The sequence below is a fragment of the Tinamus guttatus genome, unplaced genomic scaffold (genome assembly GCF_059628265.1).
Source record: "Tinamus guttatus ecotype Peru unplaced genomic scaffold, ASM5962826v1 Tinamus_guttatus_pri_ptg000291l, whole genome shotgun sequence".
Lineage (NCBI taxonomy): Eukaryota > Metazoa > Chordata > Aves > Tinamiformes > Tinamidae > Tinamus > Tinamus guttatus.
In genome coordinates, this window is record NW_028288825.1 from 1,596,407 (window position 1) to 1,622,949 (window position 26,543).

Sequence of the window (26,543 nt, forward strand, 5' to 3'; positions counted from 1 at the left end):
AAATCTCACCATAGCTTTTGCACAGTCCTGCTAATTCCTTGCTTCTCCTCTCTCTGTAACTCTGGTGCAAGGGTAGGAAATACCAAAATGCTAGGATGGGGACAGCCTGAATAAACCCTACACCTGGTCCCTTTACCTCCTGGGAGCCAACATTTAGACTCCACCAGGCATAATGATCCAGTTTAACTGGTGCTGGTGTTTTTGTGGCTGCACTGTATTTTATTAAATTGCTGCTCTCTGTTTCCTGGATGGACTCAGACTCCAGCACTTCATCTGAACAATAATTGCCCCTCTCTTCTTGCAGCCTGACCTGCTGAACTTCAAGAAGGGCTGGTTGACAAAGCAGTACGAGGATGGGCAGGTGAGTCTCGGAGGACACACTCCCTTCAGGTTGGTCCTTATTGCTGTGGCAAATCCCAGCTTGTAGCAGCTCCCACCCACCTGTAGCATCCAGGCGGCTTGAGAAGAGCCTGATGCCGAGACTGACTTTGCCTGCAGGCTCTTTTCTGTACCCATGGCCTGGAGGACAGCTCCTTCATGGTCTGGAAAACCGCAAAGGATCCTTTCAGTCCGCCTGGTTCTTGGGGCAGTGCTCAGTCAAAACGGGTACGAGTCCTTCTCTCTGGGAGCACAGGCTCTCCACTGATCAGTCTTTTAAAAACCACTGCACAGCGGCAGCAGCTGCTCAAACCCAGTGCCAGATCTAAATTCCTGGCAAAGGTTCAACGAGGGCAGTGTGCCGGGTTTCGAGCCTCTTCCAATGTCACACGTGCTGGCCCTGCACGAGGCTGCTCTCAGCGCTAAGTGAAGCCAGGCTGGCTTTGCAGGGCAGATCAAGACTGGGTCGGTGCTGCAGATGGGAAAAGGCAGATGTAGGTGCTGGGCAGAGCTGCTGGAGGGAATCTGTGTGGATCCCAAGCCAGACAACGACGGCTGTTTGCATCGGAGCAGGAATAGCTGGTGCTCTGTCCCGCAGCAGTTTCAAGGCCCTGCATCTGGATAGTGTGTAATGGGTTTCCAGGGAGTCAGGCAGCCTGGAGAGTAGCCCTGGTTTCGTGTTCCCCTTCTCTATTAGTCTTTTCTCCCTTGCGACCCGGCAACCTCTTTGGCATCAGTAATGAAGCTCAGATGAGGCCCCCGGAGCGCTGGAGAAACGAAACCAAGGAGGAAAAAACATCTCAGTCGTGGCCCTAACAGAAGCACCCGCTGCTGCTTTGCTTGTGGCCCTTCCCAGCGGGAAGAGCGCTCCCATACCAGAGCCTGGAGCCCGGCGCCGCTGCCCGCGTGCGGCTCCTTCCCCGACGAGGGTTCCTTGGGCACCCAGCACGTGGCAGTGCCACGGCCAGGGCTCCAGCTGCTCGCAGAGGGCACGTCCGTGGGCAGCCACGTGTGCTCTAGTTGCTGAGGGCAGTGCTGCATTGATCCATGATTCCCGCGGAGGTGCCCGCCTCGCACCGGGAGTGTGCACAAGGTGTGTTTGTAGAGAAGGAGTGCCAGGAACTGGCTCCAGCTCTACTTCTAGGTACTGCAGATAAAGCATGAACATTTTATTGTTCTTTTTTTTCTTTTATAAATAAAAAAAGCAGCTCTAAGGCTTAAAGTGCAGCCACTAAAAGCATCGTTTTGCCAGCGGAGCCGATGGGAAGGGCTCCGAAGGCTCCGGTGGCTCTCACAGCCTGTGCTGCTGTCACACACAGGGGGTTAGTGGCAGCTGGGGACCCTGCGCTCCCTCAGCACGTCTGCTCAGCGCAAGCAAAGCTCATGTCCCAGCGCTGGGAACCACATCCTTGTCTCACCACGGGGCCCCCTGTGCTACAGCTCATTACACTCTTCCCTTTCCCCTGGGAAAGCCGGAGGCCTCTCCATGAAAACTGTCCTCAGCAGATCACAGGGCAAGAGGGGAGAGGGGAGGCTGGAAGTGGCTCCCTGGGCCTGGGGGGCTGTTCCAGCTCTCCAGCAGCAGAGGAGCAGACTGGTAACAGCCCCATGTTGCTTGTTTCCTAGTGGAAGAAGCACTGGTTTGTGCTGACGGATCAGAGCCTGAGATACTACAGGGATTCGGTAGCAGAGGAGGTAGGTATTTCCTTTCTGGAGTTAATTCCTGCCCGTTCTGCATGGGGATAAGCCCCATATCTCCCCGGTCAGCTCACAGTGCCTTGTGTGTGCCAGCTGTCCGGGTGTGCCACGTCAAATCCCAGTGGGTTGGTGGGGCTACCTGCAAAAAAGAATGGCAAGAAAGCAGGAAAGGGCATGGAGAGGTGAGCTGGGGCTCCTGCAGGTCTGTGCTGAGCTTTTTATTTGCAAGGTGCTAGGAGTTATAATAAATAATGGCCTCCTCCCCTCTGTAGGCAGCTGACCTGGATGGGGAAATCGATTTATCTACATGTTACGATGTTACCGAGTACCCGGTTCAGCGAAACTACGGCTTCCAGATCCACGTAAGGAAATCGTGGGAAGGAGGGATGAGCTGCGGGGAAGGTGGGAGTGCGGCTGTGCCCGCAGGGATCTGCCTCCGGCAGCCTTTGGAGCTGGCGGGAGCAGACTGCTCCCGTCGTGCAGCTGCAGTCCATGGGAAGGGAAGTAGCTTCCCATCTCCCAAAAGAGACCACCCTGTGTCCTGAGCCGTGTGCTTGGAGCTGTTCCTCTGTGCTCTGGGGAGCTGGGTTTGCTTTATGGAAGTGGAGGGGGAAAGGGCAGGTTTTTGTCTCAGGGACTCAGCAAAACCAGTTTAGGTACTGAGAAGTCTTGATTCCCGCCTGGAGCTGCTGCAGGGAATGGGGCCTGCAACTGGATTCACCCTCCAAGCAGCAGCCAGCGGGACTGGGCGAGGGGTTTGGATGGGCCCCATGAGGTGCCCAGCAGGGCAGCAGGGTGCTGAGCCGGTCCCCTCCTTTCCCTAGACTAAAGAAGGGGAATTCACCCTCTCCGCCATGACGTCCGGAATTCGCCGGAACTGGATTCAGACCATCATGAAGCACGTTCGTCCCACCACCGCTCCCGATGTCACAAGGTAGAGAGAGGAGAAGCTGGAGACTAGATGGGACTTGAGGTCCCCATGGTTGTGTGGTTTGCAATGCAAGAATCACCCTTTCCTTACTCCTTTTCTTTCCTCTTTTGGAGTCTGTTCCTGGAAGCTCTGGCTCTTTCTCATATGCCTGTATCTGGGCTTAATTTGGAAGCACTTTGTAGGGCTGCTGATATGTTGAGTTACTCTTTTTTGTGTTCAGATTTCAAAGAGGGTTGAAAATATGGCTTTAATTTGTACATAGGAATATGAAATACTGTTCCTTTATCAAGGCTCCTCTGGATTCCCACCAGGTATTGTGAAACCACTTGGATTCAGTCATGCTGGGTTCCTTCTTTCCTCTGGCTACTGTTCAGCAAGGGCTGCCTGTCCCCTCCATGGGTCACATCAGCGCAAGCCCAGGGTTAAATCAGAAGCCATTTGGCTCTGATGTGTTGTAAACTCCAGCCAGCAAAGAGTCTTCCTCCTCTTTTGATCTCCAGATCGCTGCAGCAGCTCCTTCCCTTTTGCTTCAGTAATATTAGCCTCTTCTACTGCCGTCAGTGCCAGAGGAAGGGGCCCTGCAATTCACAGAGTACCTTCCACAAGCGCTCGTGGCCATGGGCAAAGGGTATTTGACCTTCTCACAGCCAGCTGTGTCAGCCACGCTGGTTTGGGCCGCCTGGGACAGACCTAATGGGCACAGCCACACAGTTAACTCCGTCTCCGGTCCTTGCCGTAGCTGCAACAGGCAGATCCTGGCCGGATTATTCCTGGCATTGGGGACTGGCTCTTTTCACCCAGTGCTGTTTAACCGGAGCTGCTCCGGTCTCTCCTTCCCCTTCCTGCCTTACACTCGAATGCCATTTCCCAGCCCTGCCCCAGCTCTCTGGTGGATCTCTCATGGGTCTCTGGGAAGCCGCCTCTTTCCTCACTCCTGTGTATGTTTGATTTCCATGCAATCCCAGGAAAAACTTCTCTTTGAAACTATCCGTGCTGAAGCCCAGGTTGGAAAACTGTGTTCTCTCCTGTATTAACGTTTTGTGGTTTGTATATCTTGTGATTCACTGCATGCTCCTCCTTTTCTGCACTTCAGATGGGAAGTCCTGCAGTTTTCATTTATTTTTCTTTCTTTTCTTTTTTTCCCCTTTTTTTTTTCTTTTCTTTTAAATAAAAGCCAGAAAGAAGGGAAGAAGCAAGCTGGTCTTGACACTTGATTTCCCCACACTGGTATCTTCCGATGTGAATAGATATGAAGGTGAAGACCAAGGAGATTTGAGGGGACTTCTGAGCCTTTAAAGAGCCCCGTGTACTTAGAGCCTCCCAAGTTACTGCACCACAGCAGTCCTGTGCTCACTGGCTTTGCATCCACTCCTAGCCTGGGTGTTTTCCCTTGACTTAGCCTAGTGAAAGGGTCCGAGTGCAGGTACCTGTTGGGCAGGAACTTGTTAAGCTGCATGAATAGGTGGTGAATCTGAATCCGAAGGTGGGGAAGAGGGAGTCATAGGTGCCCTCCTGTTGTTTTTCACTGAGCTGATTTTAGAAGGGATGAAAGTGGGTTAGAATCCCATGTGGGTTAGTCACGTCATGAAGAGCTGTCTGAATTGGGACAGGTGTCCAGAGAGTGACAACAAGGTTCTGCTCACAAGGTGCCTTTCAGCAGCCTGTGCTGCTGCGCATGCCAGGACATGGGGTATCCCAGCCCACCCAGCGTATCCTCGGGCATGTCCTTAACATCCTCCGCTTGGGAAGCAGCTTCCGGAGAGCCAGAGGACAGAACGGCCAAGGTTTGCCATGGGAGGGTGGCAGATCTCTCATCCTGAATATCAGGATGCCTTGAGGGGTGAGAAGCTTCCCATGAGCTGAGCAGGGAGATGAGGCCCTGGCACCGTGCTAGGGTGAAGGGAGCAGCACAGTGGAGGGTGGCAGTGTTGACCCTGTCCCCAGGAGCCAGTCTGGCACCTCACGCTCGCTTCATCCATCCCCTGTTAACCCTCCGTGATGTCTCCACCAAGCCAAGCGCATGTTTTCTCTGTTACTTAAGTCCTAATTACTGTTTATACCTTAGCATTTGTGTCAACACCCCGGCAGTGGGTCCACTAATCCCTTCCCCGTAAAGAACCATGCAATCCGCAAAGGCACTAATTACGCTGGGCTAACGATGACCGTGCAGATAAAAGGTATCCACAGGAAGGAAGGTGATTGCTTTAGTGCTAGGTGCTTATTTAGCTCTCGGGCCTCAATTAGGCCGAGTGTCCCCATGCTCCTATGGGCACTTGCAGCCTTCATGCACTTGTTGCTCTCTGTGGCAGGACTCTCGATGCAGAGCGTGCATTGCCCACCCTGCTAAAGAATATTGCTGCTGCCTGAGCTGTAAATGCCATTGGGAAGCAAAAACCTCTCACGTAATGTGAGTTCATTGGTCTGAGCTGGAGGAAATGGGGAACACTTGAGTGGAGTTAATAGCTGAGGAGCACTTCTGTGAGATGAGATAAAATAAAAAGCTTTGGGTCAGTCTTTTGAGTCTGTTAATTCAGCTCCCTGTGCCCCCATCTCTTGCTTGACTCATGTGCCGTGCCCCTTGGGAATCTGCAAAGGAGAAATAACCTAGCGAGAGATGTTGCCTCTGGACGTGCTGAGGTTCTCCCGTGTGCTATTTAGAGCAACATTATTTCTGTGTTCCAACATTGTACCAGGGGCCCTGGGACTCCCTTTCTTCCTAACTCTCTTCTCCATTTTAAGACTCCATCTCATCACTCTTTCACTTATTTAAAACGCAGCTGTAATCACTAAACTGCCTCCAGATTGAATGCCTGGCTGGAAGTGTGCTTTGGATTCATGCAGTATCTCCCAATGGCTGAGGAGTGAGGAGGTTTCATCATGTTGCCTTTTGGGTTTGTTTTATTAGCTGCAAGTGACAGAGCTGAAGAAGGAATTATCTCCAAGCTGGTTTTAGCCTGTAACTGCCAGAGTTTCTTGAAACTCAGCTCTGCAGAGCCTGTGGTTTGATCATGGATGAAAGTGCATCGGAAGATACTAGCACTGGAACCATGCAGCGGCATCTGCTCTGCTCCATTCTTTGCTGTGGGCGTATGCACATATATGAAGTTTTTGGCTGGGGGAGCTGGGTTTTGTTAGGAATTCCGGAGCAGAATCCATTCTTCTGCTGCTCTCTGTAAAGAAGAGCAGCCTCCATGCATGCAATCCCATGGTTCGGGACCACCTTAATGCTTAGTGTTTGGGATTGCATTAATTTGCCTGCAACGAAAGGCCCCTGGAACTTCTTGCTGGCCCTTTCCCTGCGCCCCTCTAGAAAGCTCATCAAGGCTGCACTGATGCCTTGAGCTCCGGGGGCTGCTGTCGTTGGGAAAGGCGGGAGCGGAGAGAGCCAAGGGTCACCCCGAACGGCAGGGCTGTTTGGAAGAGGCTTGTGAAAGGAGGCAGCATTTGGGGGTCTGATAGCAGAGAGGTTTCAGCAAATGCCTCCCTTTGTCCCTCAGGACAGGATTCTTCAGGGAAGTTCACATCCTGCTATTTTCTTTTTTAGTTTTGATCTGCATGTTATAAGGCTGGCATGTCTACGTTTAATGAGCTAATACTGCACTACAGATTATCCCTAGGTTGGAAACTTCCTTCCCTTATTAACTTTCCCTGCTTGACGAGTGTGTCTTCCCTCTCAACCCGCCATGCTCTAACTCAGCACTCAGAGTCGTTCCTTGCTTGAGAAATTGGTCTTAGCAGTGACTGTTGCTGTACTCTGCCTAACTCTTGCTCTCCTTGCTGCACCAACGGCTGCATCTATAAGACATGCAGCCCGCCTTGCCGTGTCTCTCAGTGCCTCCGGCAAGGCTGTTTTCCCTCGGGAACATCCGTGCTTCCAGTACAGATAGTGGCACGGAGAAGTTTTCAAACCATTAACCCCCAGACTTTGCCAAGCTCAAGAAAAAACTTAACCCCGTTTCCAAAGACCGCTGAGAGCTGCTCTGTGCTTCCTCCTCCTCCTCCTCCTCCCCGCTGAGCGCTAGCCGGGGCGCTCCGGCCTCCTGGAAGCCGCGGCCCTGGAGCCAGCCCGACTTTGATGGGACCAGTAGCAGCCTCCCAGTGAGCACGTGGCGGTGGCCTCGGCGGCGGACGTGTGTGCACGGAGCTGGGGAGGCAGATCCGGGACGGAGGGGACGAGCTCGGAGGGGAACCGCGCAGGAGCTCACGGCCACCACGGAGGCTCTCGCTCGGGGGCTGCTGCTTGGCTGTAGCCCCGTGAGCTGCTCCTCCATCCCTGGCCCCTCGGAGGAGCCAAGGAGGGAGCGGAGCTCTCCGGGGGGGAGCGCGGGGCCGGCGGCGAGGCCCCGGAGCCGGGGAGCCGTGCGGGGCCGCTTGCATCCCGGCTTGTGCACACCCGCAGCGCTTCCCTGCCGAGGGCACTGGATTCACGGGAGAAGGAGGGAGTCTCCCTGCTGGGAGACGGCTGGGCAGGGCGGCACGTGGCATTTGCTTGGGCTTCCAGCAGCCCCTTTTCGCCCGACTGAAGCAGCAGCTCTTTGAGGCATGCGTGGGAGAGCACGAGGGGCCCGAGCTCTGCCTCATGCTTCCCTTCGCCCTCTCTCTTTCTCTCTCCCTGTAGCTCCTTGCCGGAGGAGAAAAGCAAAACGAGCTCTTCCTTCGAGACCAGCCCGAAGCCGAGCGAGAAGCCGGACGCAGAGCAAGTCGAGATGGATCCGGAGCAGAAGCGGAGCCGGGCCCGGGAGCGCCGGCGAGAAGGACGGTCCAAGACCTTTGACTGGGCTGAATTTCGCCCCATCCAGCAAGCCCTGGCGCAGGAGCGGGCAAACACTTCCGACTCCTCCAAGAGCAGCACCGCCGCCTTCCCCAAGGACAGCGGCGCTCCGGACACGGACCCGGGAGAGCTGGAGAGGGAGCGCGCCCGCCGGAGGGAGGAGAGGCGCAAGCGCTTCGAGATGATCGATGCCGTCGACGGGGCAGGGCCGGAGGAGGCGCTGAGGATGGAGGTGGACAGGATCCCGGGGCTGCCCATCCCGGCGGACATGAAGCCGCAGAACGTCCACGTGGAGATCGAGCAGCGCTGGCACCAGGTGGAGACGACCCCGCTGCGGGAGGAGAAGCAGATCCCCATCGCCCCCCTGCACCTGGCCGCCTCGGACGACCGGGACGAGGGCCTGGCCAAGCAGCACTTGACCGCGCTGCTGGAGAAGGAGGTAAAAGGGGCTGAGCGGGGCAGCGGGCTGGGGTGGCCGTCACCTCACCGAGACATCTGAGCAGGGGCACTTCATAATAACAGCAAACCTGGGTGCTCTCAGGTCTGCTGGGGACCTAACAGGGAACAGGTCCATGTCCCTGCATTTCCAATGGATCCATCTTTCATGTTTCCCGCACTGCTTCAAGGATGGGTGTTGCAATGGTGGTGGTTTACTCCCCCTTTCTAGCCAATCCAGCCTGTATGGACCAGAGGCAGTTTTTGTTAGTCATCTCCAGCCTTCCTCTGGTGTTATGTGCATTAATCAGACTGTAAATTTAAGCTCGTAATTCTGGGAGTCTCTGTGTCTCTGGAGATGTCTACAAAAATATAAACTGGCTTGAGTGTCTCCGTGGTTCTTAAGGTTCACTTTTCATGGAGATCACAGCAAGCAATCTTATTTTAGGAGAAGAAGGGAGAAAACTCAGCTCACTCAGATGAAGTCTGTGCCTGGGAAAACAGATATTGTTGTTAGTCAGGATTAAGATGCTTTAGCAGGAATGAAGGGGATGCAGGCTCGGCGTAACCAAGAGTATGGCCAACATGAGCCAGGATGGGATGTGCCTGGCACTAGTTGGTGCAATTCAGCCCTCACTGCGGTGAGCAGTACTAATTAAAATAATGCATCCCTGAGTTCTTTCGGAGGAGGGATATTCCCTGGCAAAATAAGACTCAGATCCCAGAGCAGAGCCCTGTTCGTTCCGCCATACATTGCTTTGAGGGGCTCTCTCCTGATGGCTGTTCCCCTGCCAAAACTGTGGCCTTTGTCTCTTTTTGTATTCCACCAGTTGGAGCAGAAGCAGAAGGAGGCCTTGGAGCTCCTGGAGCAGAACCGGCACCTGCAGGACGAGCTGAAAGTGGCTCTGGGCCGGGAACAGAGCGCCCGGGAGGGCTACGTGTTGCAGGTAGGAGAGCAAGAAAGAGAGAGAAATCTGGCTTTCTGTGCACCCGAAAGGGAACCTGTTGGGCTTCAGTCCAGGGTGTTCATGAATGCATCCTGGTTAAAGCAGAAATGTGCAAAACGGAGTGGGTTCAAATCCAAGAGGTTTGAACCACCTGTCAGTACTGGTAATGCTCTGGCCTTCTGCGGATCCTCTGTTTAGCAAACCCTCTGCTCTGGGATCCGGTGGAGAACTCTCCTAGGAGTGATCGCATCCACTCTGAGGCAGAGGGTACCATTAGCTACCGGTTCCCCAGGGGAAAGCGAAGCAGAGCCAGAGGAGATGGGTCCTCAGCAACGTGCACTCGACACCCGCGTTGCCTCACGTGCTGCGTTTGCTCGTGCAACAGCTCTGCTCCCCCCTTCCGTTATCCCAGGCCTTCCCGTTCGGCAGTGGGGTGCACTGAGGTGTCCTAGACCTGGGGTTTGCTCCTGGCCAGGGTGTTCCTGCGGCTGTTTCCTGGGCACGGATCCGCAGTCAGTGGGAACTTGCCATGATGGCCGGGCCCTTCTGGCGGAGCACGTGGCGGCTGGTTCTGGTGGAAGGTGCCTTTCCTCGGCGAGGCCTGGGATTGTGGTCTGGAGATTGTAGCGAAAGAGGTGGGAACGTCTCCTGGAAACAAACCTTTCCTCCCCACCTCCAAAAAGTAGGTGGGGAGGAAACGCTTTTGCTAGCGTTTCCTCTGGTAGCACCTGTGCCCCCAAAGAAGTCGTGAAGGCTTTTCATGGTGGCCACTGATAGAACTAGAGGAAACGGCCAGAAACTAAAGCATCAGAAGTGCCACGGGAACTTGAGGAAAAATTTCTTCCCAGTGAGGGTGCCAGAGCACTGGAACAGGCTGCCCAGAGAGGTTGTGGAGTCTCCTTCTCTGGAGATCTTCAAACCCTCTTGGACGCAGTCCTGTGCCACGTGCTCTAGGTGACCCTGCGTGTGCAGGGGGTTGGACTAGATGATCTCTAGAGGTCCCTTCCAACCTTAGGCATTCTGTGAACCCGTGAAGCCCGTGGAGCTGTTTCTGCTTGCTTTAGCAGTCCTTTGTGCAGCAATAGTTTTTGGACCTGCTCAAATCTGTTTGGTCAAACTGGCATGGACCAAAGTGGCCTTTCATGGCAGTGCTCTGTGCTCCCACAGCCTGGCGTTGACACCGAGCCCTGTGTCTGTAGTTCTGAAGGGAGAAACTTCCTCTGAAGAAATTGCAAAGGTTCAGGAATGGTCCCTAGCAGGGAGATGTATTGCCTTCCTTACCAGTAATCTCCCCAATGAAGTTGCTTTTAATGCTCTTATCAGTATATCCAGAGACCCCACACTGACAGTACTTGCTTGGCAAGTGGCATTTTCACTTTGGTGACTTCAGAAGAGGGAGAAAGTCCTTGGAATCCAAACCGGAAAATGACATGGATCTAGCAAATGAGTCAGTGCTAGAGACAGCACCAGCCCCCTTTGCATGGCAGATGCAGAGTCCCTAAGCCTAGAAAAGGAGAGGAACAAGAAGGGACATTTGTCAAAGGAGAGAAGATGGTGAGAAACCTGGTCGGTTCCTCCATCTATCCAGACAGATAGACTGGATCTATCCGTCCCCAGGATTTGCCACTCCATAATCTGCTGCTTTCCCTTTCTGGGACGTATTCAACCTCGCATTATGGCAGCTCCCGCGCTGGCCGCCGGCCCTGGCAGTAGCCCGTGTTTCTGCAACAACAGACGAGCTAGCGCATCCCTAGAGCACCGACATCTGACCCCCCTCAGCCCAGAGCCCAGAAAGCAGCAGACGGGGATAAAAATTGGCTGCTGGATCCACCGTCGGGTTGGCCGTGTTGAAGCTGGCCCTAACAGCTCAGCACAAGGGGTAGGGGCAAGAGAGAACGGCTGCAGAAGGGCTGCACAAACGAAGGCAGCAGCAAGAGGTGGCCCAAACTTGCACCTAAAAGTTAGACGGGGTTTCTGGAGGGTTTTGCTTATTCCAGTCTGATTGTAGTAGCGTTTTCCCCCAATCTTTCCTGGGAGCAGAGGGCCCAAGCTGTGCTGAGGTCTAAGGGGCGTGAAGCAGGTTGTGGGTTGGGAAACCACATCATGGTTGTTTGGATTGACCCTCTGAATCTGCCGTGTCCTCCGTGAAGCCTCAATCGAGGAGGTAACTAATGGGCAATGGAAAAAGAGTAGCAGAAACATCCAGTCGAGGCATCCGTCTGCTCCCTGCCCTCGCCCCTCTGCTTTGCATGGGGGGCACCCACCCCTTCCCGGCTGGTGACACCGGGCTGGACTTGGGGGACCAAACCCCAGGCCTCGGCGCTGCTGGGTTTAACCCAACTCCAAAGATGCTGCACATTTCTTAACGAAGCCGCTGAAGTTAACCAGGACTGATGCATGTGCCTTGCACTGAAGCCCTCTCCGGCCTCGTGTAACCCTTCCTCTCTGTCCTGCTGTTGAGTTGAATCGTGATGGAGCCACCCCAAAGCTCTGAACACTAACAGAGGAGGAGGCACGGGGCTCACGCTCCTCTCTTTAATATCCCTGTGGTATCTTCCAGCTCTGGCCACGGTGGGAGGGAGGGGGGCACTTACTAACCTGTCCCGGGGAATATTCTTGCATGTTTTTGGTGTTAAGCATGAGATTTAACTTAACATAACTGAGTGTCACATCTGTGGGCTTTCCTTAGCAGCAACCAGAGTACAGCAAGGCAGGCCAAATTCCTAGGCTTAACGCTGTGCTTCTCTTGCCTCTTCCTGTCTGTGTATTTTTTTAAAGACACATAATTTCTGTCGCCTTTTGCATGACTCTCTTTGTGAGTTTTCTCTTTGCATGCTACACTGCTTTGGTTTGAATCTCACAGAGGTTGGTTTCTTTCATTTTACATTCTCATCATCTCTCTCTCTGCCCTCCACTTGTCGGGCTTTTTATTTTGTCCTTTTTTTTACAGGTAGGCAAATTAGATCCTTCCTAGTCTTAAACTTTAGCATAACAACATCTCTTTAATACGGTGAGCAGCCAGTAAGTCCTGTCTAGCAGTCCCAGAGATGACATTGCCACGACGGCTGTCCTGTCTCCCTGCGTTTTGGTGGGATGTGATGTCATTTGCTTTCACCTCACTTTTCTGTTGTTGCTTTTGTTCGGTAGGACTGTGTTATTACCTGAACTGTGCACTTTTTGTTTCACAACAAAACCAGCTAAGATGCTAAAACGAGAAGCTCCCTTCTTCTCGGCCTATTCCCGTCCTCCTCCGCGTTCTCACTCACAGTTTTTCTCTTGTTTTCCTGTCTCTGTTTTACTGCTGGTGTTTCTTTTTCATTGTTTTTTTGGTTCTGTTTGGTTTTGATTTTTTCCTCGTAGCCTGTTACTGTAGAGCTGTTTCGATGTTACGGTCCGTGTTTTCTGTTACTGGAAAGCAGTTGTCACGCAATTAAAAAATAAAAGTTGGTTCAAACAAACAAACAAACAAAAAATTGTGCCAAGAACCAATCTTCCCAATTGGAGCATGTGGGTAGCAGCCAAAACAAGGCAAGGAGCCTTTCCGTGGCCCGCCTGGCCAGAGGTGTGACACTCAGAAGGGAGAGCCGAGAGTGTTACTAATCTAGTATTTAACCAATTTTTTTAAGACCGAGGTGGCCACCTCGCCATCAGGTGCCTGGCAGAGGCTCCACAAAGTCAACCGAGATCTCCAAAGCGAGCTGGAAGCCCAATGCCAGCGCCAAGAGCTGATCAACCAGCAGATTCAGTCCCTGAAACGTAGCTATGCCGAGGCTAAGGACGTGATCCGGCACCACGAGGCGGAGATCCAGGGCCTGCAGGCGAGGCTCAGCAACGCCGCGGCCGAGTTGTCCATCAAGGAGCAGACGTTGGCCAAGCTGAGGAACGACCTGAGGAGCGAAAAGGAGAAGGCCAAGGAGCAGCTGGAGGAGTGGCAGCACGGCGAGGCCGCGCTGAGCTCGCAGCTAAGAGCCAGCGAGCAGAAGCTCAAGGCCGCGGAGGCCCTGCTCCTGGAGAAGACGCAGGAGCTGCGGGACCTCGAGATGCAGCAGGCGCTGCAGAGGGACCACCAGAAAGAGGTGCAGCGGCTCCAAGACAGGATCGCCGATCTGAGCCGGCAGCTGAACGCCAGTGAGCAAGCCCGGATCCTCATGGAGGAGAAGCTGCAGAAGAATTACGAGGCTTTGCTGGAAAGCTGCGAGAAGGAGAAGCAGGTTTTGATACGGAGTCTGAAGGAGGTCGAGGATAAGGCCAATGAGTATGAGAATCAGCTACAAAATAACGAGCAGCAAATGGAGATTCTGCAGAAAGAGAAACTGAGTGCAAAATTTGAAGGCAGTGAGATTGTCCACCAGCTGGAGGAGCAACTGGTGATGAAGGAGGCCAGTATCCTAAAACTCGCAGAGCACATCAAGGATCTTGAGAGGGAGAGAGATCAGATTAAATGTAGGTTTCATGAGCTCATGAATCAGGTTGCGGAGTCGGATAATGAAGTTGCAAAGCTGCAAGCCAAGTTGAAAATGGAAGAGACCAACTACCACAACCTGGAGCAATCATTCGAGGAGGTATCAGATCAGTTCCAGAGTGTGCAGAAGGTGCTGAAAGAAAAAGAAGAGGAGCTGAGACATGTGCAGGAAATGCACTTGAGGATTGTGGAGAAGAAAGATCAAGACCTCAGTGAGGCTCTGGTTAAAATGGTTGCTTTAGATAGCAGTTTGGAGGAGACTAAAATAAAGCTAAAGGCCAAAGAGGAGGCTCTAAAGAAATTGGTTAGTGTAGGCACAGCTCCGTGTGCTGAGGAGGCAGAGGACCTTGGCCCTAGTGTCGAGACTGATGAGAGTCATCCTTGTCAACTGGGGCAGCAGCTGCAAACTCAGGATGTCCTTCCAGCTCTGAATTATGCACCCAAGGAAGAGGATGATGAAGTTCTTGAGCCCAGCCAGAGGCAAGCTGAAGAATTTGACTCTCCATCCAAAGCTGCAGAGCTCCAAGACCAGGAGTTGGTTCAGAAAGCCCTGGCAAAGCCTGATATAGGAATCATGGGTGCCAAGAGGCAACGAATCCGTTTCTCGAGCATCCAGTGCCAAAAATACATACATCCAGATGGATCAGAGAAAAACTGGACAAGTAGCACTTCTTCAGACACGAGTCAAGACCGCTCGTTGTCTGAAGAAAGCATGTCATCAGAGCCAGCTCTTGGTTACCCGTCCTCAGGGACAAGCGACTCTGAGACCTATCTCTCCATCATCCATTCTCTGGAAACCAAACTTTATATTACAGAGGAAAAGCTCAAAGATGTAACAATGAAGCTGGAAAGCCAGCACGGGCATAATCAGGAGACACTGATAGCCCTTCACCATCAGTGGGCCAGCACGGAGTCTCAGCTTCGGGACCAGCTTCAGACCAGCTTATCCCAAGTCAGTGCTCTGATCTCCCAGCTGGAAAACGAGAGGCAGGAAAAGTTGAAGCTAATAGAAAATCACGTTAGCGAGCTGGGAGGTTTCCAACTGAAAAATGATCAAGCACTGACTTGCTTAGAGAAATGCAGGGAGCAGCTACGATCTCTGCCCAAATCAGACAAGGAAAAAGAGAGTGATTTGTTTCTTGTTACTCTGGCCAGCATGGAAACAACCTTATCAAATGCAATCCAAGCCTTAAGAGGGGCACCAGTCTCATCTGAGTATGAGCAGAGCGAAAGCCTTATCGCACCAACGCCAGCCTCGGAAGGAATGTTTCCGAGTGAAGAGGAACCTGCCTCCAAGGAGCAGCAAGTGGAAATGGTCGACGCGGGCCAGCTAAGGTGGCTCTCGGAGAGAGTGGCATTTGAAGCCTCTCTAATCAACCAAATAGCAGAGTCTTTGAAAAATGCAAGCTCCGAGATATCTCAGATTCTCAGAGAGATCCAAGGAACAGCTGAGGTGGTTTTATTAGAGCCAGCAAATGTTTCTCATACAGCAATCGATTTGGCCAGCGTCCTATCTAAGAAGCTGCTGCTGGAAGGGGAATTTTGGAGCCAAGTGGAGGAACTAAGAATGCACTTGAGCACCAGAGAAGGAGAAGCAGAGGGCAAAACGGAGACAGCAGGTTTGGGTTTTTCACCGTGTTTTCTCAGCACAGTTGCAGATGCTACATTGATCAAGGCAGAACTTGGGTTTGTTGCACAGAAAATGAGAGAGTCTTTTCATCAGAGATTAAAAACTATCGAAGAAGACCTCCATAATACCAAAACAGCTCTCCAGCAGCATAAATGCATGCTGGAGGAAATCATCAAAGCATACAGGACTCCTGATTTTGACAGAGTTATGCATCAGATTTCTGAAGCACTTGAAATTCAAAAAGATGCCTCGGAAAGAACGCAGATCTCATGGGATGGGAGCCATGTGCAAATGATGCCCTATCAGGAAGCAGCCAAGATAGAGGAGACCTGCAGTTTGCCGGACCGTAGTAGGGAAACTCTTGTTTCCATTCAAGAAGATCTTGCCCAGCAACTAAAGGACAAGTCAAACGTTCTTAAGGAAATATCTGTTGCCTTATTATCTCTGCCTCCCGAGGAAGCCATGAGAGATTGTCAGAAACTCCTAAAAATATCTCAGAGCCTTTCATACCATTCGTGCATGGGCGGCCTGGAGCGCTACTCCTCTTTGTTAGTTCAAGATGCCATCGTTCAGGCTCAGGTTTGTTACGCAGCTTGCAGGGTCCGACTGGAGTACGAGCGAGAGCTGAAGTCCTACAAGGAATCGTTGCAGAGCATGGACGCGCTCTGCCAGGAGCGGGTGAAGACGGTTTCTCTCCTTCGGGACGAGTACGAAGACCTGCTTAGAAAGCAGCAGGGTGAATACGGGGAGGTGATAGCCATGCTGGAGCGGGAGAACGCCGACCTCAAAGCAAAAGTGTCCCAGCTGGACAGCCAGCGAAGGCTGCTGGAGGAGGAAGAGCATAAGCACAGCAAGAGCATCAGTGAATTGCAAGGCAGGTACGAGGAGGAGATTCGAAACGTGATAGAGCAGCTAAATAGGACAGAGGATGCTCTCAAGGCTGAGAGGACGGAGGGCCTAAACCAACTTGATGCTGTCGTGCGTGATAAGGAGAACATGGAGCGGTACCACCTGCAGCAGATGCAGACGTTGGAGGACAAGTTCCAGGCCAAGATAAAGGAATTGCAAGCGATCCACAGCGAGGAGCTGCAGGCGCTGCAGGAGCATTACAGCCAGAACCTGCAGCACCTGCAGGAGACCCTGGACGAGTACGAGAGGCAGCACCCGGACGCGTTGCCCGCGGAGGGGCCGGGCGACCGGAGCGCGCGGGCGGCCCCCGGCCCCGACGGCAGCGTCCAGGGCTCCCGGAATGAGCCCGACTCCATGCACGGCCTCCGAGAGCGCATCCAGGAGCTGGAGGCCCAGATGAACATCATGAGAGATGAGCTGGAGAACAAGCACCTGGAGGGGAATGCCTCGACTTTGAGGGAAAAATACCAGAAAGACTTTGAAAACTTAAAGGTTTTGATACTTTTAATGCTTTCTGCTGTTGAGTGTTCCGGGAGGGTGCAGTCGGTCGTGCTTGCAGGACCTAGGGGCATCCCCTGTGAGAGCCAGCACACAGTAAGCCCAAAAGTGTTAAAAAGGCCGTTGTAAGGCAAGTTATTTTTTAATGCTTCCTTTTTCTTTTCTGTGCTGGGGTATTCTAAATGCATTGCTGAAGCCCTCGTCTCCATGGGAGTTAATTATTGGAAGGGCTCTTTGTGGCAGATTCTGCAGGTTGTGGAGGGAGGGAGAGCTTCAGAATATCGTGATAATGTCATACATTAAGCATATGGACACTGAGTGTTTCTTCTCATACTTGAGACACACATTTTGTTTGTGACTTCCCTTCAAAAGCTCTCCTGAACTCTGTCTTTCCCAGTCTGATCAAATCTCCAGTCTGTCTCTGCTGCCCTCAAAACTGTAAGATGAAATGGAAACTTGTGCTCTCAGAATGTGTGTTCCTGGGGAAAGTAGCTGTAAAATCATGCCAAATTGTATAGCAAAACAAATATCCAAAGTGGCTGAGGGGGAAATCACATTGCCATTATGTTCCAGCACTTCTTTACCTAGCAAACAGTGCGCAGTTATCAGAAGCCCAACCTAGGTGCAGAACAACCCAAAGGCAAAGAATTGCATTTGTTCAAATCGACAGGACTGGCTGTAAAACTACCCTTAGATGTTACAGCTTCTAAAAATCCATGAGGTTTGGTGCTTTGCTTGTGATCAGAGACCATTTCCAATTAGGAGCAGGTTTTAGGGTGGTAGAGAAGCTCCAAGAGCGCTCAAGGAGGCTTCCAGAATGAACAAGAGGGGAAGGAGGAGCACCCAGGAGATGGACTGAGGCTGCTTCCAAAGAGCACTTGTTCTTCCAAGTCAGCAAAAACATGTTCAAGTGATGGGAGATCTTCCTTCCAGCAGCAAGATCCTGAGAGCACATTCGGATTGGGGATAAAACGTGACCCAGCTGTAGCCAAATAGTGTTTTTACCCAGTGCTGACCTGTCCCTTCTCCTCCTTCACTTGGGGGTGAATTGGGTGCTCAGAGGAAAGCTGCTGGGCAGATCAGGGTGACATTGTGGCGTTTACTTCGTGCTCTCTGCTCCATCCTCTCGAATCCCTTAGGAAGGAAAACGCTCCCTTCCCCAGAGCTGTGCGCACCGCAGCCCTGCTTGTGCCTGGGAGTGGTCTTGATTGCGGAGAAGCAAAAGGACCAGATCCAAAATAGAGGCAATTACTCAAAAATAACATCAAGTAAAGGTCCTGACACCGCCGGATGCTGCAGAGGGGCAGAAAGAAAATACAAACTTCTCTTGGCTGGAAAGCCAGCCAGGCACTTGAAAACCTCTCATATTTACAGGTTAAATTGCTTATTTCTTCTCTTCTGAACCTGATGGAGAATGTAGTGTCAGTGCTACTAGGTACTGGTTTGTGCATGTTTGAATATCCTGATTTATAGCAATGCATTTACAATACATTAAATATTGGAACTGCCAACCAGAACCATGAAGGAGCAGTTAAGATTTCCCTCCAATATTAGGTGTATAAACAAGAATGCTGCCAGGCTGCTTCGCACCGCTCTTGAGTCAGCCAAGTCCCGACAAGTTCTGACTGTGAATGACAAGTTTCAGAAAATAAGGCTGAGAAAATTAAAAATGCCTCAGGAGCAAAACTTAAAGGGAGGGAAGAAGCACCAGAGATGAGAAGTGGGAACCAGAATGACACCCATTACGTTGCATTAGGCAATGAACTGGTCACGCCGAGGGTGTTAGTTAATAGAGGTCGGCAGGTGCTAGACAGCCACAAGCGCCAGGGGATTATTTAATTCCCCTAAATTTTCCTTGGAGTCCCAGTGACTCCCTAGGGTGGTAGTTGCTCGTTTTGCTTTGAAAACTCCAGGGTGGATCATGAAGAAATCCACGAAACGGGGCTCCCCGAGCGGCCGGTCCCGCTCATACGTGTTCCTGCAGTGAGGCCCGAGATGCCGGCGCTGGCGCCGCACGTGCAAACGCGCCTGGCCCGGCTCCTGCCTGCAGCGTTGGTGGTTCCACACGGGGACACCCCCTTCGGGAGCCAAGGAGAAGCCGAGGGGCTCCAGACCTGCCGGCAGCTCCGCGTTTGGAGCTTGGCGTGGACCCGGTGCTGCCGATCGCGCCCCGTGGGGCTCCCCAGGCCCCAGAGCGCCGATCCCAGGAGAGCGGCCCTAAGCCCTGGCCTAAGTTCCCTCCCGGTAACCAAAGCAGCAGATAATTCCCCGTGCCGCTTCCGAGGGGACGCTCGGTGGCGCACGGAGGCGACGCTGCTGTCACCAGCCACCCCAAGCCACCCCAGAGGTGGCCGTGTCCGCAGAGCGGGGCCACAGGCGAGAGCAGGGAGGGACCTTAGTGCTCGGTGGCCGTCGGAAGCCCCGTGTGCCCGGCGGGCGCTCAGCCCCCCGCTCTGCTCACGTCCTCGTCCCTTCCGCAGGCAACATGTGAACGGGGCTTCGCAGCCATGGAGGAGACGCACCAGAAGAAGATCGAGGACCTGCAGCGGCAGCACCAGCGGGAGCTGGAGAAGCTGCGGGAGGAGAAGGATCGCCTGCTGGCGGAAGAAACCGCGGCCACCATTTCGGGTATGGGGACACAGCAGGGGACACCCCGTGGGGCAGCGCCCCGGGAATGGGGGCGCAGGGGCGGTTTCTGCTCTGGTTTGGAGGAGCGGGGCTGGAGATGGGGTGAGGAGGATGGGATCAAGGGACACACGGTTGGGATGCAGGGCCATCTCCTGGCTCTCCTCCAGGCCGGGTATGTCTCCCCTTGGCCGATCGCTTCTCTCTTCTAAGCAAGGCAATAGTCATTCCTGGGATTCACGTACTGCTGCCTCCACAATGAATTTCTTCTCCGGGGTCGCTGGAGGCCGGGGTCTCTGCACTGGGAGGCCCATATTTTAGGGAACAACACGTGAATTGGGCAGTTGTCAGGCCCCTAAAAAACAGCATTTGCAGCAGCCCTTTGGCTGCTCCTCAGCCAGCAGCGCCTACAGAAACGGGATGGCTCCCTGCGATGACTCACAGTTTTGTTCCCTTTGGCAAGGGAACCCCCAAAATCCCCATCTCCAAAATCAAGAACAGGAAAAGGTCCTTAGGGCCGCGTGGTGCCTGCGCCGCCTCCTCACCCCGTGCTAATTCCCTCGCGCAGCCATCGAGGCCATGAAGAACGCGCACCGGGAGGAGCTGGAGCGGGAGCTGGAGAAGTCGCAGCGCTCGCAGATCAGCAGCGTCAACGCCGACATCGAGGCCCTGCGGAGGCAGTACCTGTAAGACTCCCCTCGCGGGGAGGTTGCGCCCGCGGAGGCCCCTTCCGCTCCCGGGTTTCAGTAGAGGGTTGGGATCAGCTCCATCGCTGCAGGGGGGTCTCATCCCGCCGTTCCCAGCCACATAAGGGTCCCTGGAGCCCCGGTTGCCGTCAGCAGACGGTGCTGCTTTCCCAGCAGCACTAGGATGAGGTTTGTTGGAGCAAGTCGCTCCAGAGCGGGCAGAAGCTTTGTGTGTAGCAGCGAGGCTGTGCTGCTCCTCCGGGATCTGGGGAAAAACATCCCAGCATCCTGACAAGCCTCAGTGCAGCTGGGCAAAAGCGCAGGGTACGGATACACCGTGCGGGAGAGCGCGGCCTCCTGCCTCTCTCGGTGCCTGGACACGCGAGTGCTCCAGAGGGGAGGGTGAGCTGGCTCCGGGCTGGATTTCCCAAACACTGGGATGCGATCCCGTTGTGCAGCGGGTGCTGCAGCGGCCGGGGTAGCGCACAGCTGCCGCCTCTCTCGGCAGGGAGGACCTGCAGTCGGTGCAGCGGGAGCTGGAGGTCCTTTCGGAGCAGTATTCCCAGAAGTGTCTGGAGAACGCCCACCTGGCGCAGGCGCTGGAGGCGGAGCGGCAGGCCCTGCGGCAGTGCCAGCGGGAGAACCAGGAGCTCAACGCCCACAACCAGGTAGGCGCCAGGGTCCCAGATAGCCAAAGCCCATGGCACAGAAGCTCTCCTGGCTTCCCAGAAGCTGCCGGTTGGGCCGGGGAGATGCAGTGGCACCCGCTGCGTTTGCTCCGTTCCCACCAAGGCTCCCTCCTGTCTTTCCAGGAGCTGAATAACCGCCTGGCTGCGGAGATCACGCGACTGCGGACGTTGCTGACCGGGGAGGGTGGGGGAGAGGCTGCTGGGTCGCCTCTCACGCAGGGCAAGGACGCCTACGAGCTGGAGGTGAGTCCTGCGCCCGCCGCGGCGCGACGCGGGCGGGAGGCCGCGGGGCCGTGGGGCTCTTCATCCCGCCTCGTCCCATGGGCTTCGGCGTGTGCGAAGCGCTGGGGACGGACAGCGAGGGACGCGCATGGGTGGCCCAGGCGTCCCTTGCGGGTGACGCCGGAGTCACTTTCTTGTGTCAGCTCCAACGAGCCGCGTTGCGAGCGCGGCGGGACGGGCGCGCAGCCCCTGCTCCCGGCCGTGTCCTGCTCGGGTGGGAATGAGCGTCGCTGCTGTTGTGCCCACAGGTCCTGCTGCGGGTCAAGGAGTCAGAAATCCAGTACCTGAAGCAGGAGATCAGCTCTCTCAAAGACGAGTTGCAGACAGCACTGAGGGTAATGTCCGGGACGGGTCTGCTTCCAGGAGTGCTCCCCTGCTCTTAGGGTTCAGCTCGCTTGTCCCAAGATTAGAAACATTTAATTTCTCCCCATTTTGGTGTCATTGACAAAGCATCCCACTGCTGAATCAGCCCAGCTTTACCCCTTCTCCCTCCGTGTGGGAAAACATCACTGTCAGGGTTTTTTCCTGGTTTCCTATCCCATCAGATCAGATTTGAAATGGCAAAAATATTTCGAGGTTGCAGAGCTGCCCAACCTCCCCACATCAGATCTGGTTTGCTCTGGATGGCCTGTTTGCCACAGCCAGTTCTGGGAATTCTAGTTCTACTTAACATCTTTACTAAAACGAAAACCCACAAACAAGCAATGTTGGAACAAACTGGCCAGCCTGCATGGGCAGCGTTGCATGCTCGTTGGAGAAATCAGAGCTTTCTGCATAACTTTAAGTGCCGTGTTGCTGTTAGATGCGGCTTCGAGAGCATGTGTAAAATCTGTGGATTGCCCCCAGCTGAGCGCTCAGCAGGACAACCAGGATTTATCCCTGCTGTCAGCAGCTGGCTCTGTAACTGCAAAGTGCAGAGTAGGGAGGAAAAAAAAAGTGCTAGGTGAGCAGGGCGCTGCTCCAAGCGCTGCCCTTCTTCCGGAGGCTTTTGCCAAGCTTCTCTTCGGCACGTTCATAAAGCCCTTGGCTCCAGTTGTCTGTCTTACTGTGTCGGGTTGTTCTTGTTCCTTTGCCAGGATAAGAAATACGCCAGTGACAAGTACAAAGACATCTACACAGAGCTGAGCATTGTGAAGGCCAAGGCAGACTGCGATATCAGCAGGTTGAAAGAGCAGCTGAAAGCAGCCACAGAAGCTCAGGGAGAGAAATCCCCTGTGAACACCACTGTATCGGGATATGGTCAGTCCTCCTCCAGCTGTTGGTTCTCCCATCGCCCGCGTGCATCCTGGGTCCACTGCAGGGCTTCGTGTGCTGCTTTTTTTTTGCCATTTCATTCCGCTTCCTGCCGCTGCTCCTTGCGAACCGTCTCGGCAGGGATGGCAAGGAGCAAAGGGGCCCGTGCTGCCCTCTCCATGGCACTGCCTCCTCCAGCTGGAGGCCGGGAAGCCTGTGGTCTTCGGTAGCTTTTCATCATTTTGCATCGTGAAAAGCCTCATGCTGCGTTTGGCACGAGGGCATGGAGGCCCTGCAGAGTCTCCTCTGTCCTTAGGGCTGTGCTGCTGCAGTCAAGTTTATTGGCAGCGTTTGCCCGGGCGGGGAAGGTGGATAAACCCCCAGCCTCGCTCCTTCCAGGAAGCCTGTGGCCACCAGGTTGACGCTGCTTCTTTTGCTTCTCCCTAGATATTATGAAATCAAAAAGCAACCCTGATTTCTTGAAGAAAGACAGATCCAGTGTTAGCCGACAGCTAAGGAATATCAGGTCAAAGGTGAGTTCAGACCTCCCCCATATGCTGCAAATGCCCAATGTCACTCTCTGGTGGGGTTTGCTGGGGAAACCATGGAGCAGATCGGAAGAATTTGGTAGGGGGAATAAAACAGAATTTCTGGATCAGTATCTGGATGGCACCGAGAGAAAAAACCTAGCTTTCCAACAAGGAAGGGCTGGCTGTGCAGCCGGCACGGCCCCCAGCCCGTGCTGCCTCCTCGGAGGACATCTCCCAGAATTTAGGTGTGAAGCTGCTCCCCGCTTGGAGAAGAGCGTAACGTTCACCCTGGGTTTTGATCTTTCACAGGCGGATTCTCGCAGTATTGGCTCCCCTTTTTAGTTGAAATTTAAGTGGTATCAAAAGGTGGCAACATGCACGGCATTCTCGATTTTGTAGCATTCAGCACTGCAAGCTTTTTGGTCTTTATATGGCACAAAAATGCCTTTGTGCTGAGCCTATTGAACACACGCTTTGCCCGTGTGTTAACATGGCACGGGCGGCCCTGCCTGCTTCTCCAGCCGTTCTGTACTTGCTGTTGGTCCCAGCCCGTTGCTGCCGGGCCAAGCTCGTCTGCGCTTGGGCTGCTGGCTGCCAAATTTTCATCATGTTACACACTCGTCATTTCTGTGGGACCACAGGAGAAAAAACAGAAGGGCAAATGGAGCCACTCGGGTGGCATCATTAACCAGAGACCAGTCAGCAAGGAGATCAGCACGGGCAAAACTCGTTTTGCCTTTCCCTGCTGGATCCTGGGTGTTTGAAGTGGTCGGGATGAGCGGGAAGCCCGGCAGGAAAAGGCTTCCCGCTCCGGGCGCGCGTCGGCTCGGCAGCCTGCGGCGCCCAGCAAGTACAGGGAGCCCCTCTGCTTGTTTGCGGGTGCAGCCAGGCCTCGCTGTGCCGGAGGTGACACCTCCTGTCCCTTGACCACTTCAACCCCTCGTGCCGCGCGTGGAGCGAGCGCAGCCGCGGGGAGGGCCTGGGCAGGGCTGCGCGAGCGTCCTGAGTGCATGAGGGATTGATGAGCTTCTTGTCTTGTCTTGTTTTCTTTATTTTGCTCTTTCCTCCAACAGTCCGTTATTGAGCAGGTCTCATGGGATAACTGAAATGAACCCGAGTCCAGGTTCCCTGCCACGTAGGTAAACAACCCGGCACCCACCCAGCGACGCAGCTGCCCACTGGAGCGGCCCCCTTTTGCATGCACTGCTCACACCTCCGTGGCAAACGAGAGCCCTTCTTCTCTTAATGACTCACTGGTTCACTTGCTGCTAATGATTTTACTGGGGCGTGGGGAATGGGAGGGCAGGAGAGAGCGGACCCATGATCCGGATAAAGCCAGGCTGTCCGGCTCTTCCCTGGGGATTTTGGCTTTCTCGCCTTCCCGCTCCTCCCACCCTCGCCAACACAGCCGAGCGTCGCGCGGAGCGTTCGGACGCGGTGGGGCACGTTTTCCTGTTCGCTGTGTTGGGAGTGCGGGACGCCGAGTGTGCATGCGGGGTGACTGTGCATGCCTCAGACTAAACTCTAGCAACGTGCAGGCCCCGTAGGGAAAAACACCTCCGTGGTGTTAGCCGGGTGGAGGAGAGGATCGGCGATGCCTGCGAGTGTTTCCTCCTCCAAGGAGAGCAGAGAGCACGTTAGATGAGGCCAGTAGCATCCACGCCTTTCCCACAGGCTCATGGCTTGTACAGCAGTGCCCAGGTCACAGCTGCAGAGAGGATGTCCTGAATTTCCTTTGCCGGTGGTTGCTGCTTCTTTAGGATGAGCCGTGCCCGAGCAGAAGTGTCCACCTTGCTGAGCCTCTTCCTTCTGCTCTGCGGGCTCTTCCCAGGTGTTCACACCAGCATCACTCAGTGCTGCCCCTCCAGCTCACGTGGGCTGGAGGCTTCCGAGCTCATCCAGCAGGAGGAGGGAGCTGATGAGAAAAGGGGCTCATTCTCATGGCACAGATATCTCCAATAACCAAACGCAATAGTAAATGTCATTGGTCCGTGGTAAAGACTGAAATGAGACCACCTGCAGAAGGAGGGGAAAGAAAAGAGAGGCGAGACCCCCAAAATGGTGAGAGAGAGTTAGCTTGAGAGCCCTGGGAAGCCTGATGGGGGATGCCTTTATCATAGATTTTACCCTACATTAGGCTGCCTTCATCAGCTCCCCTTCATCAGCAGCTCCAGTGATCGAGGAACTCCCGAAGGGGTGATTTTGCTGGAATTTTTGCCATTAGGCAGAACAGTCTAATGGTTTATGTCGTCTTGTTCTGTATAATAGGAAATCTGACGTATAGACTGGAACACATGGGCTGCTGCTAATTTAATAGGCCAGTTAACTTCCTTTAGGAAATATATACTCAGATATTTGGGTCCCCAGAGTTTCTCTGCTGTCAGCTGAAAAGAAAAAATACATCATTTGTAAATTAAAACCAAGCTATTTTAGGGCTTTTATTTCCATGCAGTTTCCCAAAGCTCTTCTGGATTTCTAGGCCGGTGGGAGGAGAAACATTTTGACCAGCTCAGGGCTGTGGGAACCTGCACAGCCTCATGGCAAGTCTCTGCACAGGGAGTCTCGCCTGCCAACCACACGTTAAAACCCGGCCCGAGCGTCTGAACTACCCTGTGATCGTGTCGTCCCCTGTCACCACAGTCACCTAAAGCAAAAGGGGACGTTGCTGTCAGTTCATAGCGGGGTCTGTGCGTGCAGATCTGTGCCTCTTGGGGCAGCCGTACACGTTCTGTAAAGCAAATACTGTTGGCGTGGCAGAGCTGAGCAGCCAGCCTGCATGCAGCAGAATTATCCGTGAGATAATCTGGCCCTTCTGGCACTCTTGGGCTGCCTGCCTGGCTCAGAGCAGATGCATCCCAGCACTGAAAGCTTTTGCAGTGCACAAGAGGGACCCTGCCTGCTCTGCAGGCCTGGGGAGGGAGATGTGTCACCTCCCTCTGCAGCAGTGACAGGGGACAGCCGCTGCCCGCTGCCCTGGAGCTCTTTCTTAGGCAACGTGTTTCGGGCTGCCTTGGATCTTGTGCGTCAACTTGGGTTAGTTGCAGGTTAAATCTGTCTTAGTGCAGGCCAGTTATTTGCTTCTGATGCTGCCACTCACGTACCTGTTTTCCCAGATCCATAGGTGTAGGTGACAGTAATTTTCACAGATGCAAATGCCGGGGCTGGCAGGATGGAGCTTTCTGTTCCGTAGCTGGCTGACAAGTCTTTAGATCTGAGTGCAGAGTCTGAACTGGATCAGACATCAGGTCCTGCTAGAACCTGGAGGAAGCATTTAGTAGAGAGTCCTCTGTCTGACACTGTGCAACCAGCAGCTCTGGCTTGGGAAAGACCCCAGGTTGGGGTTAGGGAAAGGCTGGGATTGTCCCTGGCAGTTAAATGCAGTTTTCAGGACTGTTCTGGGTAAAACATGAGCATTGACTGGAGCGAGGAGCACCCGACACGTCCATTCAGTCAACGTGCAGGCAGACGGGGCCAGCCAGTGCGGATCCTTCTTTGCAGCTCCGTGATACCTGAGCAGAGCCGAGCTGGACTGCCTGGTGCCCCCAGCACCCTAGAGCTCCCCTGAAATCGTCCCAGCCAGGATTCCCCTGCGGGCTCCAGGGATCCCTTCCCAAGGCGAGCTAATCCCGCTTTCCGTTCGGTGCCTCTCCTTCATTCCCGACGCATCACCCGGTTAATTCGCCATCTCACCCTCTCTCCAAGCGTGATTCACCAGTTAACTGCACTCCATAACCGTGTGTTCTCTCCAGCATGTCCCACTAATCTCTCCGCCGCGGAGGCCGCTCTGCTGCCCACGTTTCCTTTGCCTGAGCATCGCCCCATCCGTGTGTGCCAGAGCC

At 54.0% G+C, this 26,543-nt stretch overlaps 1 protein-coding gene across 7 annotated transcripts in view; it reads left to right on the forward strand.

Annotated features, from left to right (window-relative positions):
* Positions 1-26,543, forward strand: part of MPRIP (myosin phosphatase Rho interacting protein) — an 81,173-nt gene that overhangs the window by 54,387 nt on the left and 243 nt on the right. For 2 of the 7 annotated variants that reach the window (XM_088527765.1, XM_088527767.1), the window contains exons 10-24: positions 305-361; positions 2,005-2,073; positions 2,349-2,438; positions 2,901-3,010; positions 3,973-4,011; positions 7,626-8,217; positions 9,044-9,160; positions 12,787-16,653; positions 19,140-19,287; positions 19,853-19,970; positions 20,479-20,638; positions 20,783-20,902; positions 21,190-21,276; positions 22,018-22,180; positions 22,622-22,707. In XM_088527765.1, coding sequence (XP_088383891.1) covers positions 305-361; positions 2,005-2,073; positions 2,349-2,438; positions 2,901-3,010; positions 3,973-4,011; positions 7,626-8,217; positions 9,044-9,160; positions 12,787-16,653; positions 19,140-19,287; positions 19,853-19,970; positions 20,479-20,638; positions 20,783-20,902; positions 21,190-21,276; positions 22,018-22,180; positions 22,622-22,707 — 5,823 coding nt within the window. Of the gene's footprint in view, positions 1-304; positions 362-2,004; positions 2,074-2,348; positions 2,439-2,900; positions 3,011-3,972; positions 4,012-7,625; positions 8,218-9,043; positions 9,161-12,786; positions 16,654-19,139; positions 19,288-19,852; positions 19,971-20,478; positions 20,639-20,782; positions 20,903-21,189; positions 21,277-22,017; positions 22,181-22,621; positions 22,708-23,777; positions 23,844-26,543 lie in introns of all 7 variants that reach the window. The other 5 variants (XM_088527768.1, XM_088527770.1, XM_088527766.1 and 2 more) reach the window with 5 other exon arrangements.